Here is a 16,895-nt window from a genome sequence, read left to right on the forward strand (position 1 = left end):
ATGATACAAGTGAAGGACTACAGTGATATTCTTAGTACCCATTCAGATCCCCTTAGCCAGACTAATTTATCTATAAATTAGCTGCTATGTTGCCTGCAGCTGCCCCATTCTCTGGAGGACTGTCCTTGTCAAAAAGTCCTTGGGAAGTTACCCCATTACCACCACCAGCAACTCTTGGTCAATGACTGACTAACATGGGGGTATGAAGCCTCAAGATGGGACCAGCTTGATGATGTCCTGTGATGCATAAGTTTTGCTCCTGCTGAGACCACAGAGTTGCTTGGTTTCTCCCCACCATCACTCCACCCTCTACCTGCTTCTCTCATTTTCCTATTTCCAAAAGTATTTCCTTAATAAGCTACTTTCACAGAAATTCTCATCTCAGCTTCTGCTTCCGGAAGACCCAACCTAAGATACTATCCCTGATATTACTTGCCTACCTCTCTCAGAGGTAAATACTCTTAGAAATATTTTGTTTATATGCTTGTGCACTTTACTATATGTGCATGGATATCTGCATAATATACAACATTGTTTGAATATTTACTAACCTTATATAAATTGTATTAGTCCCCCCCCCCCGCAACCCAAAAATTCAAATGTGAGAATTGATAACATTGTTATCAATTGTTAACAGAAATTGCTCCCAATGAAAGCCTTGAGGTTCTGGCAGACATTAAACAAAACCTACTCAGAAGAGATGCTCCCACATTCCAAGCTGTAAAAGAAAAAATATTCTCTCTGTAAGCCCTAAAAAACTCATAGTGAGAAAACTATAAGTAAAGGTCAGGAGTCTAAGGTTTACCTTGTATCCATTGTCTTCCTTGCGATTGTGAGATGCAGTAATCATCACACCTGCAACTGCTTTGAGTTCCTGGACTGCATATGGCTAAAAAATAATAACATCATATTTTAATTTTGTTTCAATTGATGTTAGAGGAACTTCGATTAAATAACAGAAAAAGGTATTATGGCTTAAATGACCAAAAACCTCATGAATTCCATGTTGGTTGGGTAGAGTTCACTTCTTTCTCTTTTTTAATTTTTTTAGTTGTGGATAGATGAAATATCTTTATTTATTTATTTTTATGTGGAGCTGAGGATTGAACCTACTGCCTCACATGTGCTAGGCAAGTGCTCTGCCACTGAGCCACAACACCAACCCCTTCCTCCCAGGCTTGTTTAACTTAGTCTAATAAGCATTTCTTATTTTTTTGTTTATTTAACAATATTTAATGAATACCTACTATCTGCCAGATATTCTACCAAACTCAGGAGATGTGACAAATAGAATCATAAAATATTGGAGTTGGAAGTAAATTTAGAAATCATCTAATCCATTACACTTTACATTGAGGGTTATCCAACATTATACAGTCATCAGTAGAAAATTCAGAGGGAGAAGAACATAGGTTTCTTTTTTTTAAATTTTTTTTAGATGTTGATAGACCTTTATTTTATTCATTTATTTCTATGTGGTGCTGAAAATCGAACCCAGCACCTCACACATGCTAAGCAAGTAAGTACTCCACCACTTGAGCCACAATCCCAGTCCCAGAACATGTTTCTTGCTTTCCAATTTAAAGATTTTTAAATATATTATGTGGCCTCTATGTCATATAAGTTTCAACTCAACATCTTCTCTCACAGAGTTAATTCTTAGGTTGCATTTCCCTTCTCAGTAGTAGCTATTATTTGTCTCCTTAGGATATTTTCCCTCTGTTTCTACCATCATGTCTGACTGCCCTCCTGATCATAGTTGTGGGAGGGGAGTGTTGGACACATGAGCCAGGTCTAACCATAGTAATCTATTGCCTTGGTGTGATTCATTCAGAAACTGTTTCATCACCCAAGGCTGATCAGAGCCTTTCCCCAAGATATTCTGACAATAGTCAGTCAAGGAAAACTGCCTTTCACTTGAAGTCATGATGATAAAAGGGTGTGAAATCTGGGATTGCTAAAAATAACTTCCCTACCAGCTAGAGCAAATCTACCTGCAATAAGAGAGAAAAGTCAACACAACAGGACTGATGATGACTGGAACTAACAACTCAGTGGCAGAATCTTACAGAGATGGTCTATATTTCTAGATTCTCCCTGGATTCTACTATTTTATTTTATTTTGGTACCAGGAATTGAACCCAGGGGTGCTTAACTACTGAGCCACATCCCAAGCCCTTTTTACTTTTTATTTTGAGACAGGGTCTTGCTAAATTGCTTAGGGCCTCACAAAGTTACTGAAGTTAACTTTGAATTTGCAATCTTCCTGCTTCAGCCTCCTGGGAATACAGGCACGCACCACGGTAGCTGGTTCTGGCTTCCATTATTTATTGGAGATATGTGTGTGTGTGTGTGTGTGTGTGTGTGTGTGTGTGTGTGTGTGTGTGTGTGTGTGTGTGTGTATACACATTTTATATGTATATATATACTTTATATATATGACTATATAAATAATATTTACATAAATATATAAATAAATGTATTCATATATAAATATATATTATATATACATAAATATATATACATATATAGCAATTACTTTAATTCTTGAGTCAATAAATTTCCAATAAATCACTAGAATATTTATATAAACATTTTTCTATTGCTCAAATATTTGGTAAAACTTACCTATAAAATCATCTGGACATTGTATTTTAGAATATTTAAAAAATACAAGTTCAATGTATTTAATGATTATAGGTTTATTCCAGTTTCTATTTCTTATCAGTTTTGATGTATCAACTATTATTCTAGGAAACTGGCCAATTCATTTACTCATGCAAATTAATCTGTGTTAAGTTGTTCAGAATGTTGTGATTTTCTTAATCCCTACTTTATTATGCTCTCCTTTTAATTTTTAAATTTGTGCCTTCTTTGTTTCTTGAGGACCCTTTCCAGAGTTTTGCATATTTTGTTATTCTCTTCAGAGATCTAACTTTTGCTTTTGCTGACATCTTCTTTATTTCTTATTTACTTGATTTTTTTCTCATACCTTTATTATTTCATACCTTTTACTTAATCTGGATTTGTTCAGTTTTAGGACAAACATATTAAGTTAAAGCCTTAGCTTATTATTTTCTAATCTTTTTTCCCTAATGTATTCGTTAAAGCTATAAATTTCTCTTTACATGGGGCTTAGCTTTAACCCATAATTTCTGCTATTTATTTTTTTCATTATTGCTCAGTTTTAAATACAGGCAGCCTTTGCTTTACACAGTTCCAATAAACATTAATTTCTACTACCATAATGTTGTTGAATAGTACCAACTTCCTAACAATAGGTTCAAGTTACCATGGTATACTAACCACTCAAGCACAAATGTGATTGCTAACCCCTCAGTTCACAAATCACTATATCCATCCTGGTCAATGACCAACTACATCACTCTTTTAAAGCCTATCAGTGTTCAATCACAAACTGCAAAGCACATAGCTATGTTGCCTCTTTGTTTCCCAGTGATAAATCCACATGACAGGTTACAAAAGTGGATAACTGAAAGTGAGAATTAGTCAACAAAGATGGAAGTGCTGCAAAGAAACAAAAAATAATAATGGTGGAAGGGAAATTTGAGTTGAACATAAATGGAATTATAAAAGAAATAGACAGAAATGCTTAGACTGCCACCATTCAAGATGCAATCAAAGAATCTCACCTGCACCATCTGCAAGTGAACACATGGAGGAAATGAGGAACAGGTTGTAATTAAACGGAATGAAAAACATTTCAGAAGTGATGTCAGCAAAGCACTTTTTAGGCAAAACACATTAAAGGAACTCTCAGAGATATTTCACTACATTAAAAATAACACAGGATAAAATGTTGGAAGCTGATCCAAATTTACTAAGATAAGTACTAATTTGTCAAAACAGAAAAAATGGTTACTCATATCGAAAGTTATATAACAGGAAGTAAATACTATTCATACTCTTGAAAAGTTTTTTTAAAATAAAGAAAACACTTTAGTTCTAATGTTTCTATTGTTTTAAATTATACGGTATTTTTACCATTTTCCTCTTCCCTTAAATATTTTAATCAAGAGTAAACTTTGGTGTTTTTAATGTATTGTCCAGATATTTTAAAGATCATGGAATAGCTGAAGTTTTCCCCATTGATGACTAAGAATACTTTGCATGCTTTTAGCCTGCACAGCTGTCTTTACAATTCTATAGTATCATTCAAAGCAAGAACTGTCTGTACCTTTTCATCTTCATTATGGTATCTTCTTTAGCCATGAATTAGTTATGAATGTGTTTTAAAAATTCCAAACACAGATAGTTTGGGGGAATTTTTTACTTTTATTTTATTGTATTGGGGCCTAGGTATATAGCTTGTTTGCTTGTTTTTGGTACTGAGCGTTGAACCTAGGGGTACTTTACCACTGAGCTACATCCCCACCCTTTTTATTTTTTATTTTGAGATAGGGCCTTGCTAAGTCACTGTGGCTGGGCTTGAACTTGCAATACTCCTGCCTTAGCCTCTGGAGTTACTGGGATTACAGGTGTATGCCACTGTATCTGGCCAGATATACAGCCTGATAAGCAGTTCTCTGGCTATTGAGACTTCTTTTGTGACCCTGCTAAATAATAATGTGCATTCTACCATCATGGAATACAGGGTTTTTACACACACACAATCATACCTGTTAACATTCTTCAAAACTACCTGTCAGCCTGATCAATCTATTTCCGAAAGAAGGGTAATGCAATTTCCCAACATAACTGTGAACTTGTCAATTCTTGATCAAATTCTTTAGTGGTTCAACAATTGATTGATGAAATAAAAATAAGCTCAGAGTAAAATTGGTTTTCCTTCCTTTGGTTCCTCATATCCCTCAATACAGAAACATACTCATAACAAAGATTTGAATCCTAATTGATTTAAAAAAATATTTTCAAGGATTGAAACTGAATGATCATTAACACAACATACTTACCACAAAAGGTGTAGGAACATATCTTGAAAAAAGGTACACAGGAACATCTTTAGCCAGCAAGACTGCAGCAGTGAGTTTAGCAAGCCTAAAATAAAAGAGATCTCACTTATTCCTTAGTTTACCACTTTTTCTTTTTTCTTTTTCTTTTTTTGGTACCACAGATTGAACTCAGGGGCACTAAACCACTGAGTCACATCCCCAGCCCTTTTTATATTTTATTTAAAGACAAGGTCTCACTGAGTTGCTTAGGGCCTCACTAAGTTGCTAAAGCTGGCTTTGAACTCGTGATCCTTCTGCCTCAGTTTCCCAAGTCACTGGAATTATAGGCATAAGCCACCATGTCCAGATGAGTTTACCACTTTTTAAAAACCAACCTTCCACATAAATAAATGTTTCATATTGCAATTATTCTGAATATACGGTATCTTAATATAAACCAGTTCTTATAACCATTGATTATTTAAGCATTGCGTTCCAACTTGAAAATGTTAAATAAATACGATTTTTTTAAAAAAGAAGCTTTGGGGTATGGATATAGCTCAGTGATAGAGAACCTGCTTAGCATATGCAAGACCTGGGTTCTTCCCCAGTACCGCACAAAAAGAAAAACCAACACAAAATAAGCAAAAAAAATAAAAAAATAAAAAAAAAAACCCTAAACTAAAAGGAACTTAACAATTAACAGAATTGACATTACAATTCTCCTTTTTCTCTCAGTCATCTTTTGATGGGTCCTTTACTAAGAAATATAACCTGCAAAAGGTAACAAGAATGGAGGAAAGTGAAAAAAATAAAATAAATCCAATATGTATAATTACCCCTGAAAAGAAGTTATCACATCATAATTATCTATTTGTGAGAAAACTAAAAATAATCAGATAGGATTTTAATGAGAATACAAGCTACATAATCATTCCTACCCAGTACCTTCACCAATATATTAATTTACAAGCTATGACATCATTCTGAATATGACCTCTAAGTAGTTGAACAGCTTATTTCTTTCTGTAAAACTAAAGCTTATCTTTGAAATAATTTTACTTCTATTCCAGCTCTAAAATAAACATTGGCATGTGTTCACACTTCTGTTTGACAGTTTCCTGCTTCAGAAATTCTACTACTAGGAAAAAAAATTAATGTTTTAGTTCACTTCAACTTAATCTTTGAAACAAATTAACACTATACCTCTGGCTGCTGCAGCTACTAGTTACTTGACCCCGAGTGTCATATCCAACAACAAAGCCTCTCTGCTTGAAGTCTGAGAAACATCTCTCAAGGTATTTGTACATCCCCTGAAGCAAATAAACATAAAAGATCAGTTCCTGCTGAATGCTTGCATGTTCTAAGACTTAAAACCTCTTTATGTTTGGTGAGCAGCTTCCTGGCTTCTGCCTTTATGCTCACATTTACTAATGTGGACACAACATTGTTCAACCCACAAATGTGGATAACAAACATTTCTTGGATTTTTAGACACATTTAATACAATACAAATATAAATTTAGAAACCATAAAATTCATAAAACATGAGAGGAAAAAAGGTGAAAGGTGAGTCAGTGGCTAAAAAATATTGTCGAAGAGCCAAAATAAATCGTTTCCTGCTTCAAGGCTCTAGAGAACAGAATTTAGCCATTTAGGCCCTTGCTAAATCACATCATTGCAGTTAACCAAAAGATCTGACCTATTTATTACACAAATATTTTCAATCAGCCACACAGTTGGAACATTTCTTAAGATGACTGATACCATCTATAATTTCTTGGTTTTAAAATCTCATAGGAAAAGAAGTCAGACTAGTAACATTCACAATCAAGGGGGACAAAAAAATGAAATATTTCATGTTGAAACTAAATGATAAAATAAATCCACTTATCTTAGAAATGATTTATAACTTTAATAGGCATTTCACCTAAAAATAACATTTATATCCTTACAATTTTTTAAAATTACACACACACAGATACACACAAGGATAGGAAATTTAATCATTATAACAACCCTGAAAAGAAAGAAATACAAATACCATTTTTGTCTTTTAATATTTCTTTAAAAAAAGAGGAAACAGAATAAGACTGAAGCTCCATGTAATGAGACTTGCTCAAGGCTCTTCATTCAATTAAAACTTAAGTTATTTCAGTTTATTGAATACCTATGATATGGCAGGCACTGTTAAGTATGTGGCAGCAACAAAGCCCCAGTGATGTGCAGTACATGGGTCTTTCAAGCACACTTATTTCTTCCAAGTACTCCCTATGAATAATTGAGTGATGGAGATAGAGACAGGTTACTGGGGCCCAAATGGGCTAGTTTCACATTTCTAATGACAACACTATCCTAAAACCTTACAGACCCCCATATTATTGTCTACTATGAGAATCCATTTTATCTTATTCCCTTACACCCAGAGTATGAAAAGGGTTAGGGCTTAAGAACCAGATCTCATTTGGCCATGTTTAGGAGGAAACTCAATAGATACATTAAAAAAAAAAAAAAAAAAAAAAAAAAAAAAAAAAAAAAAAAGACTGAACTGTAAGCATTTCTGGGTGGGGACAAGAATGGATGTGGAGAAGGGGAAGGAAGGTAGGGAAGGTGACATGTATCCTACCTATCTAGCCAGCCTGTCATCCCTTCTTCTCTATCCCCTGCATTAGCCCTTGGCTTTAGAGAATGCTTTTAGAACAAAAATAAAGATGATTTCGTTTGGCAGTATTAATTAGAATTATGTCCACTGAGGTATTCTACAGCCTGGAACTATTTTTAGTATATGCTAAATGCATTACTGGCCTCAAAAGTGTGGTTCCTTCAAACAGTGAGGATGATTCACTGGGAAGAGAAGCAATTTGTTTCGAAAATAAGTTTCATAAAAATAGAGAGAAATAAAAACAAATTATATCTTATAAAAAAACTCTCAAATGGATTTGGAAAATGATGTTTAAGTAGAATATTTTCAACTAAAATTTCTGGTTAACCTTTATGAATACCAGATACCAAAATGAGTAATCTTCTTAGTTTGTTTCTTTATGTTGTCTGGACACATCAATATCCATTTCTTGGTTTCAAATACAAAGTAACACTGGCCAGAAGTCCACAATGACTACCAAAATAACTCTTAATCAGAAAGTTAGTCTGTGATCTTGAAGATACAAAAATTACTTCTAAGATAAATCTCAGGCAAGAACAAAGGTCAGAATTTGGTCTATACTCCTTACTTATGTGAGAATACAGTACCAGACAATAGGTTCCCATCTGTCCCCAACCCATCCACTGCCCCCACCAGCTCTTTTTTTTTTTTTTTTTTGTAAAGAATGACACCACCTAATTTATAAAGCTGAGTGACAGAGTGAGAAAAAGTACACATCTAATTTATAATACCTACCTGTGTTGACTGTATTACTGTAAGATCATTAATATAGCAAAACCCTGCCCCCATGGCAGAACGAAGTCCTGCAGTCCCAAAAGTCATTCGGCAGCAAAGACGATCCCGCAACTCCTTATTCATCCCATTCCGTAAAAGATTTTCAATTTGCTCTTTTGTTTTAGGATTCTACAAAAGAAGTTAAAGCTAAATCAGGATTAGAGTCCTAACAGCAAACTCTTGCTATATATGCATATATCACAAGGTTTTACATTCACTGCAAATTCCATAGTGCTACTTATTAAATTAAATTAGTATATAGCATAAACGCAATACCTGGTTTTATTGAATCCCACAAGGTCAGGTTCCATTAAAAGTGATTTATATACTTCCAATTTTTAGAACATTTTAAAATAGCATACTCAAGAATGTTCTTCTTAACAATTTGATAAACTTAAAAGCTAAGGATCCCAAATAAACTTGTCAAAGTGACATAATTTAGAATCTATATTGTTTTAAAAGAAAGATGAATGCTACTGGATAAATACTATCCAAAACATGCCTACCAACTACCTACCTAAACCTCCGCAAATCCAAATAACTGGATAAACTTTACTAGTCTTCAGAATCACAGAAAACCATTTAATTTATCTGTAGCTGAATACAGAAAGGTCTTAAGTGTTGAGCATATTATGTTGGATTTTCAACATAGCTTGAGAGGCAGGGCAATGCCAACATTCATGTTTTAGGATTCTGTATTTCCTTAGCATATACTGCAACATATTTTCATAAATCTCAAGGAAACTTATGACTGAAAACAGTGCTTTACCAAAAAGTAGCAGATTTGGGGTTAGAGGTAAAAGTTCAGTGGTAGAGCATATACTTAGCACGTACAAGGCCCTGCATTCATTTTTTAAATTAAAAGTATAAATTAAACAGTAAATTACAATACAAAACAAAATTTAAATGGAAGTTTCTAATATTTCTTTTTGGAGAGTCGATTACTAAGAAAATAAGGTGAAATACAACCTCTCAGGTTAGTATGGACTGAGTTTGTACTATTTATATCTTCTGTATCTACAGCCTATAATGAATATTCAGAATTAAAAACCAAGGCAGCTAAAAGGTGCTATTAGAGTATATTTATACTTACAAAGACAGAAATATATTAATATATAATTTAACAAAGCAGTTTTCTATTTATAATGAAAATTAAACAGTACATGGTCAAACTAACAAGAAAAACATTAAAATTCTGGTTAACTGGAATTTTAATCTGCTTACAATTGATGAATGTTGAATATATGTACGTGTGTGTGTGTGTATGTGTGTGTGTACTAAAGACTTAAGGAGTTTTCATTTCAAATGGCACAAACTAAGAAATACACAGCCTACATAAAAAGATGCATAGCTCTTAAAAGGAAAAATCTAAACGATAACAATATCTGGGTTACTGAAATATAATTCCCAAGACTAAGATATCACCAGATTTGATAGAGACATCAAAGAGACTCACAGAAGGTTAATATTTAAAGATTGGCATAAGAACAGCAGAAACTTAATGGATTTTTCACATGTAGGAGGTACATGGCATTATGTCAGTGCGACTGCAAATCAAGATGATCTTTCCAGAGTGATTTAAATTAAAAATAAAAGCAGAGTATTAAATTTTAAACTGCACATGCTTATTGGTTCACAGATTTTTCTGTCCATGGCACTACCTTCATACAAACAAAAATATTTATCCATACAGGAATATTCATTGCAACATTACTGCTGGTAGTATTATTACCACAAAGAAACTAAAATTTACAGGAGCTCAGAAGCACTGAGCTAGTACTGGAGATTTAGACAGGATTTGAACCCACACTGGTCTGGCTCTAAGGACTATATTATCTCACTAAAACAAAATAACTGTATTGAGCAGGTTAATAATGCTTCTAATAATTTAACTTTAGCTACAAAGCAAAACAATATTCATTTTTATTGCTATAGAAGTATAAAAATGATACCCCAGACACAAATGCTATGAATTTACTGAATATTTCCTAATGCTTAACTAAACAGCTACTAGAGTAGGCCCTGAAAATTCCATTTCCTACTACAAACCTCACATTGAAATTTCTGGTTCTTAAAAAACTTGTAAGGTTGAGAAAAATAAAAACAGATAAAGAATTGGGGCTGTGGATATAGGTCAGTTGGTAAACTGCTTGCCGCACAAGCACAAGGCACTGGGTTCAATTCCCAGCACTGCAAAAGAAAAAAAAAAAAAAAGAATCATGATGCATTAAACATAATTAATAAACTTGCATGATAAGAGATAAATAATTATGATAGGCATTTAAAATATACTTTATTTATTTATTTATTTGTTACCATCCAGAAATATTCCATGCAAAAAGGGTTAAGAATTATGATCCTCAAAAGGGGATATCAGAGATGGGGTTGAAGATAGAAAAGTGAATTTTTTTTTTTATAGCTATGGTATTGAGTATTTCCTGTACATATTACTTAATTTTTAAACTACTTGATGTCTATGTGAATACTTTTCACCTCACAAACTGCCTTTATTTTCCCACTCACAGAAAGCTTAGTAATACAATCTGAATTTATAAAACATATATTAAAGTTTTCTCAAATACAAATTATTGTTTGCTTTCTAAATGTGCTTTCTTATTTACAATTCATTCTGTACTTAAGGACAGGAGAAACCAGTCAGGAGGAAAAAAAAAAAAAGAAGAAGAAGAAAATTGTTCAGCTGTCACCAATTATTTAAAAAGTACAAGTAGTGTTATTTAATTTACATAAAATGAAAATTCTTTAGAAGTAAATACATTCAATCTGAAGTAAATTTACTCTTAGCTGGCATCTTAGAATCTTAATAGTATCTCCAAAAAGTAATCCTGTAGAAAATCCAGAGAGATTTTAGTGACTACTAGAATTTTCTATACTTCATAATGAATAAAATAATTGTTTAGTATGAAATCAGTAAGCTAAAGAATACAGAAAAATTCATGCATTATTTCAAATTTTACCTGTATACCAAAAATTTTCCTTTAGGTTCTAATCCTATGGATTGCTGCAACTTTATATGGCTGAAATGAAGAAAAGAAAGTGTCCTCTTACATAATACTCATGGAGGTTTTTTTTTTTTTTTTTCCCATACTGTAGAACCAGAAGGCCCAATGCAAAGAAAATATGGAAGGAATTATTTTTTAAATGTTAAGTATATTAGAAGGGTTTCTTTTAACAAATATAACTTTTTATAAAGTTCACAGATGTGAAGAAAGCTACATGCCAGACCAAAATCACACCAACTCTTCATGCCATCAAGTGGAAGTATCAGCATTCACTTAAGGATCATTCTGGACTCACCAAAACTTTCTGAACCTGCCAATAACTTGGGGCTCCTGTATTATTTATGCACAACAAATACAAACATATACAAAAGTGTGTTAAAAAAAAGTGATCAAGTTTGCCAATGAAGAGTTTACCTGCCTTTTTTTCTATTTTATAATCCTAATAGTTTTATAAGTTGTATGCAATTTGAATCTATTCTATTAATATTCTAGTTCTAGATCCAACAGCTTAAAAACAATCTAAATTATGACCTTCATTATTTAGAAGATTGGAACAGATCTAAAAGAACATAATATATATTAATAATCCCAAATCCTAATATTGTTATTCATGTAAGGGGAGCAAATATAGAAAAGTGACTCTTTAGTAACTTGAATACATCTAAAGTTATAAAACTGCAAATAATATTCTAAAATATTACTGTCAAAGACTTGTGCCTAAATAACAAATATTAATTTAATATAACTACAGAGAAAAAATGTAAAGCTTATTTCTAAACAGAAGTTAAAATAGGAAACTGCAATCAAAAAGCTGAAGGGTGAACACAGCTGACATTTACTTCTGAGCGTCAGCCAACTAGACGATCCATTTCCAGAGTCCTGGAGTAGGGCAGGTTTTCCAAATTGGATGCTTCCTTATGAAGTTCAAAATATAGTCATGCTAAACCAATCAGTGTTTTTCTATTTAAAGGATTTTTGTATAATTTTAAATTTGATTTCCCTATCTTTAAAATTTTGGTAGAAATTAGCATGAATTGGCTTAGATAAAAAACTCAAATGAGTATACCTTTCATATGAGATTTACTTGAATAATCAATAAATACAAAAATCAACCAAGAAAATGATGTAAACTACCTCCAAAGCAGAAAATAAGCCTTGAAAAAGCATACTGTTATCATTTAAGGATAATATTGGATATGCCAAGATTAGTGTGAGATATAAAAATTAAAATTTTAATTATTTTAAAACTTAAGCCTACCTAAACATGGTCCTTGGGAACTCACTAAGTTGCTGAGGCTGGCTTTGAACTTGAGATCCTCCTGCCTCAGCCTCCTGAACCACTGAGATTACAGGCGTGTGCCACCATGCCAGGCCCTAAACATAGTCTTAAAACACACTGTATTTTTTTCTAACAAAGCACATATGTTGAGCCGAAATTTACTATTCAGTAACACTTATCTCTGTTAGGTTTTAACAAAAAAAAAAAAATGTTTAAAGAAAAAGTATTTCTCATATAAGTTAGCCAACATAAAATATTTCAAACGCTCATAATCTTGCTTAGATATTCTGACACATCATGTTTTTCTTGACAAATGAAGGATACAATTATTGGTCAACAATACAGTGGATAATTACAGGGTACTGGAAAGATGAATTATCTATAATTCTGATCTCCAATCTGCAAATGGTCAGCTAGATAATCATGAACAAATCATTTGATCTCCCCTTGACCTTTAGATTCCAAGCAGATGTGTTGAATTTGACATCTTTTTAAGTTCTATGGGTTTTATCAGTAAGCCATCATGTAAGGTACTGAGAATACTAAATTCAAGGGCTCTAGTCAGTACCATGTGTTACTAGTTTTATGACTCTGAACAGGTAATTTCATTGTAGTATCTTTACTTGTAAACACAGGCATAATGCTCTAATCTTCCTGGGCACATGGCTAGGATAATTTGTTTTGGAGCCTTTCTTGGAGATATATGAGAGATGTGACAGAGGTATGGTCAGAGGATAAGAGAAAAAGAGATGTGCATCATTTCCAAGCTTAGCCTATAAACCTCCCCTGTCTATCCTCTTTTTCCATTTACTCAGCAACCAAGAACCTAAAGGAGTTTGTAGTAAAAGGATGGAAGAAAAGATTCATGGAGCAAAATGCCCTCTTCTTTACCTTCTACCTCATGGGCCAGCATTGCACTGTAAGGTGAATAGGAAATAAACTTTCATTGTTGGACCCAATGAAATTCTGAAGTATTTGTTACCACGGTTAGCCTGCACTATTTAATACAGTTAGCATACAGAGAGAATGATTCATATCCCTCAAAACACTTTATAAGGTGGTTTACTGAAAGAAATAGCTTCATTCTTCACATCTGTATTTTCAGCTCATGCTGTATCCTGGTTGGGCTCTTCCACAATGTTCTTAGTCTCTTTATTGCCTAAACTTGGAGGGCTTGAAGCCTTCCTGAGGCTCATCAGTACAATTTGGGGGCTTAAATTTACCTGAAAAGGTCCCCTCCTAGTTTTCAGTTTCTTTATATATTTTTTAAAAAGAAAAGATCCTTTCCAATTCTAACATTTTGATCGTCAGACCCAAGACTGACTTCGGAATCTAGTCAAGAACTCAACCTCTTCTTCACTATTTGATTTTTTTCCCCACAATGAACCTTAAGCTCTGAAAAATTGTTTATCTTAGCTAAGGGCTACATCTTAGTTTGCCTTTATAACTAGGTATAGTTACATAACAGTTATGGTCAATAGCATGAAAATGGAAATATGTTCTACTTTCAGGTCTTGTCTAAAAAGGATTAAATGTATCCTTTCTTAAATCTTATCCCTCCTCAAATGGGCTCAGCAATATGAAAGTTGGAGTAGCCAACTATGGACAGTCACATATTGAGGACGGGAGAGCCACTGTACCAGACCTGAACGTTGTGAGAGAAATTATCTTGTCTCTTCTTTAAGACACTATATTTTAGTCTTCAAGCTCAGACTGTGCTCTAAGTAATACAGTAGGTAATGTTTGTGCCCAGAGTGAAATGAAGACTTGAGTCTTCTGATAATCTTGTCCCAACCTAATCTTTTCCATAGAGTTCTATCCTCTATCAGTTCTCCTTCTTATCCTCAATCTTCTTGCTATCCATACATTAAATCAACATTCACCAAAGTCCTTATTTTTCAGACATTTGAGGTATGATTATGTTCTTGGTATCCTATATTTTCCCTATAATCCAAGTGCAGTGCTACCAAAAATAAGCATTAGAAAAACAGTTAATGAAAGATAGTGGGAATTCCCTTAAAAACAGTAGTCAATTATTCACATGATGGGGGTACTTTCAGTTGACAGTGTTCCTAACTTCTTTATATCTGTCCTCCACAGTTCCTTGTATACAGAAGATGCTTAATATGTGTCCACTGGTTATGAATCATAATAGTGACAAAATAGCAATGTTCTTTTAGAAAAAAGTAAATATTAGAGAAACAAAATATGTCAAGAACTTCCAATAGAAATGAATTTCCTAAATAAGGGTATATATTTTTAAGATAAAAGACATAAATAATTTCATGTTTTCCTTCAGGATTAAATATATACTTCATGAAAAAAACCACTCAAATATATATGTACATAGAACATTTACTTTTTATCCAACCTCTACTGGGGACTGAACTGAGGGATTGGCACTTAAGCACTCTAACACTGAGCTACACACCCAGACCTTTAATTTTTTTTTTTTTTTTTTTTTTTGAATCTTGGGACAGGGTCTCACTAAGTTGTTGAGTCTGACCTCAAACTTACAATCCTGCCTCAGCCTCCCAAGTAGCCACTGCTCTACTGAAATTTTAAATACACAACACTTGACTCCATAATTCCATTTCTAGGAATTGATTCCATAGAGATATTTATACATGATATTTATACAATCAGATGAAGATTATACACTAGAAACATTACTTAAGTATTGTAATAACAGAAAGAGTGAGAAAAGCAAAAAAGAAATAGAAATATATGACTGGTTAGTTTAGAATGGAGCAGATATATATACATATGTGTTTATATATGTGTATATATGATAAAAATATGTTAAATGGGAAAAACGCAAAGGACAGAACATTGTCAGGACAGTATACTACTATTTATACTACTTATATTAGCAGCACATTAAATATCTGTGGAAATATATATATGTATATATATATGTATGTATATATACACATACACACTAATGATAGTGTCTGGATAAAAAAACTAGATGGTTACAGGAAAAAATTGAGAGGTTACATAGTCAAGTAGCTTTTTCATTTGTGTATATATGGGATATTTTTCAAATAATTAAAAAATTATACAGAATAGAAAATATAATCAGCATGGAAATGTGTTCAGTAGGAAAAAACTACAAATTTAAATGCACTGTGCTAACAGGCAAAGAAAAACTAGATATGCTTATTGACAAAGATTAAATCGGAAAAAAAGATAAGGATTCAAATTACAGTGTAGGTTTTCCATTAATTTATACTAACATATTAAAGTTATTTATATATATGTTATAGTTTGGATTGAGGTGTCCCCCAAAAGTGTAAGTGCGAAATAGTGCAAGAAGGTTATGAGCCTTAATCCAATCAGGGAGATAATCCCTTGATTGAATTAACTGAGAGGAAGCTAAAGGGCGTGGCTGAATGAGGTGAGTCATTGAGGGCCTGCCTTTGGGGCATCTAGTTTGCACCTGGCCAGTGGAATTTTTCTCTCTCTTCTTTCTGATCATCACGTGAGCTGCTTCCCTCCACTACACTCCTCTGCCATGATGTTCAGCCTCACCTTAAGCCCCAAGTAATGGAGTCAGTTAGACTGAGACCTCTGAAACTATGAGCCCCCAAATAAATTTTTCCTCCTCTACAATTGTTCTGGCTGGGTCTTTTAGTCACAGCAGCAAAAAAGCTGACTAAAATAATGTAAAATAACTGGTGGAGGGGCTGGGGTTGTAGCTGAGAGGTAGAGTGCTTGCTAGCACTTTTTTTTTTTTTTTTTTTTAAGATATTGATAGACCTTTATTTTATTTGTTTGTTTGTTTACATGTAGTACTGAGGATCAAACCCAGTGCCTCACACATGCTAGGCAAACACTCTACCACTGAGCTACAGCCCCAGTCCTTGCCTAGCACATGTGAGGCACTGGGTTCCATCCTCAGCACCACATAAAAATAAAGAAATATAACAAAGGTATGGTGTCCATCTACAACTAAAAGAAAATTTTTTTAAATAACTGATGAAGGAAAAAGATCTAGATGTGTGAACTTACATGCTTGAGAATGTATTTGGTGACCATGCATGTGAATGTGAGTACATCTAGAAAAGCCCTGTCTAGTACCTGGTCATTCACTGATGCTAAATATTATCTACTCCCTTCCTATCTTCACCCCTCACAACTACCCTAAAGGATGCAGGTCAACATCACAGTTTGTTTTATTTAGCCTTTTATAGATGGGTCACTGAGAGTAAATTCTGGGAGCCAGTCCAGGAAATTTGTGTCTA

The 16,895-nt window shown here is 33.4% G+C and overlaps 1 protein-coding gene across 1 annotated transcript in view; it reads right to left on the reverse strand.

The window, feature by feature from the left end:
• Nucleotides 1-16,895, reverse strand: part of PGM2L1 (phosphoglucomutase 2 like 1) — a 63,019-nt gene that overhangs the window by 30,309 nt on the left and 15,815 nt on the right. Inside the window, exons 2-5 of the mRNA XM_079105170.1 lie at nucleotides 8,311-8,478; nucleotides 6,120-6,226; nucleotides 4,935-5,019; nucleotides 806-889 (exon numbers count right to left, since the gene is read on the reverse strand). Coding sequence (XP_078961296.1) covers nucleotides 806-889; nucleotides 4,935-5,019; nucleotides 6,120-6,226; nucleotides 8,311-8,478 — 444 coding nt within the window. The remainder of the gene's footprint in view (nucleotides 1-805; nucleotides 890-4,934; nucleotides 5,020-6,119; nucleotides 6,227-8,310; nucleotides 8,479-16,895) is intronic.

Source organism: Sciurus vulgaris (assembly GCF_902686455.1).
Source record: "Sciurus vulgaris genome assembly, chromosome: 11".
Classification (NCBI taxonomy): Eukaryota; Metazoa; Chordata; class Mammalia; order Rodentia; family Sciuridae; genus Sciurus; species Sciurus vulgaris.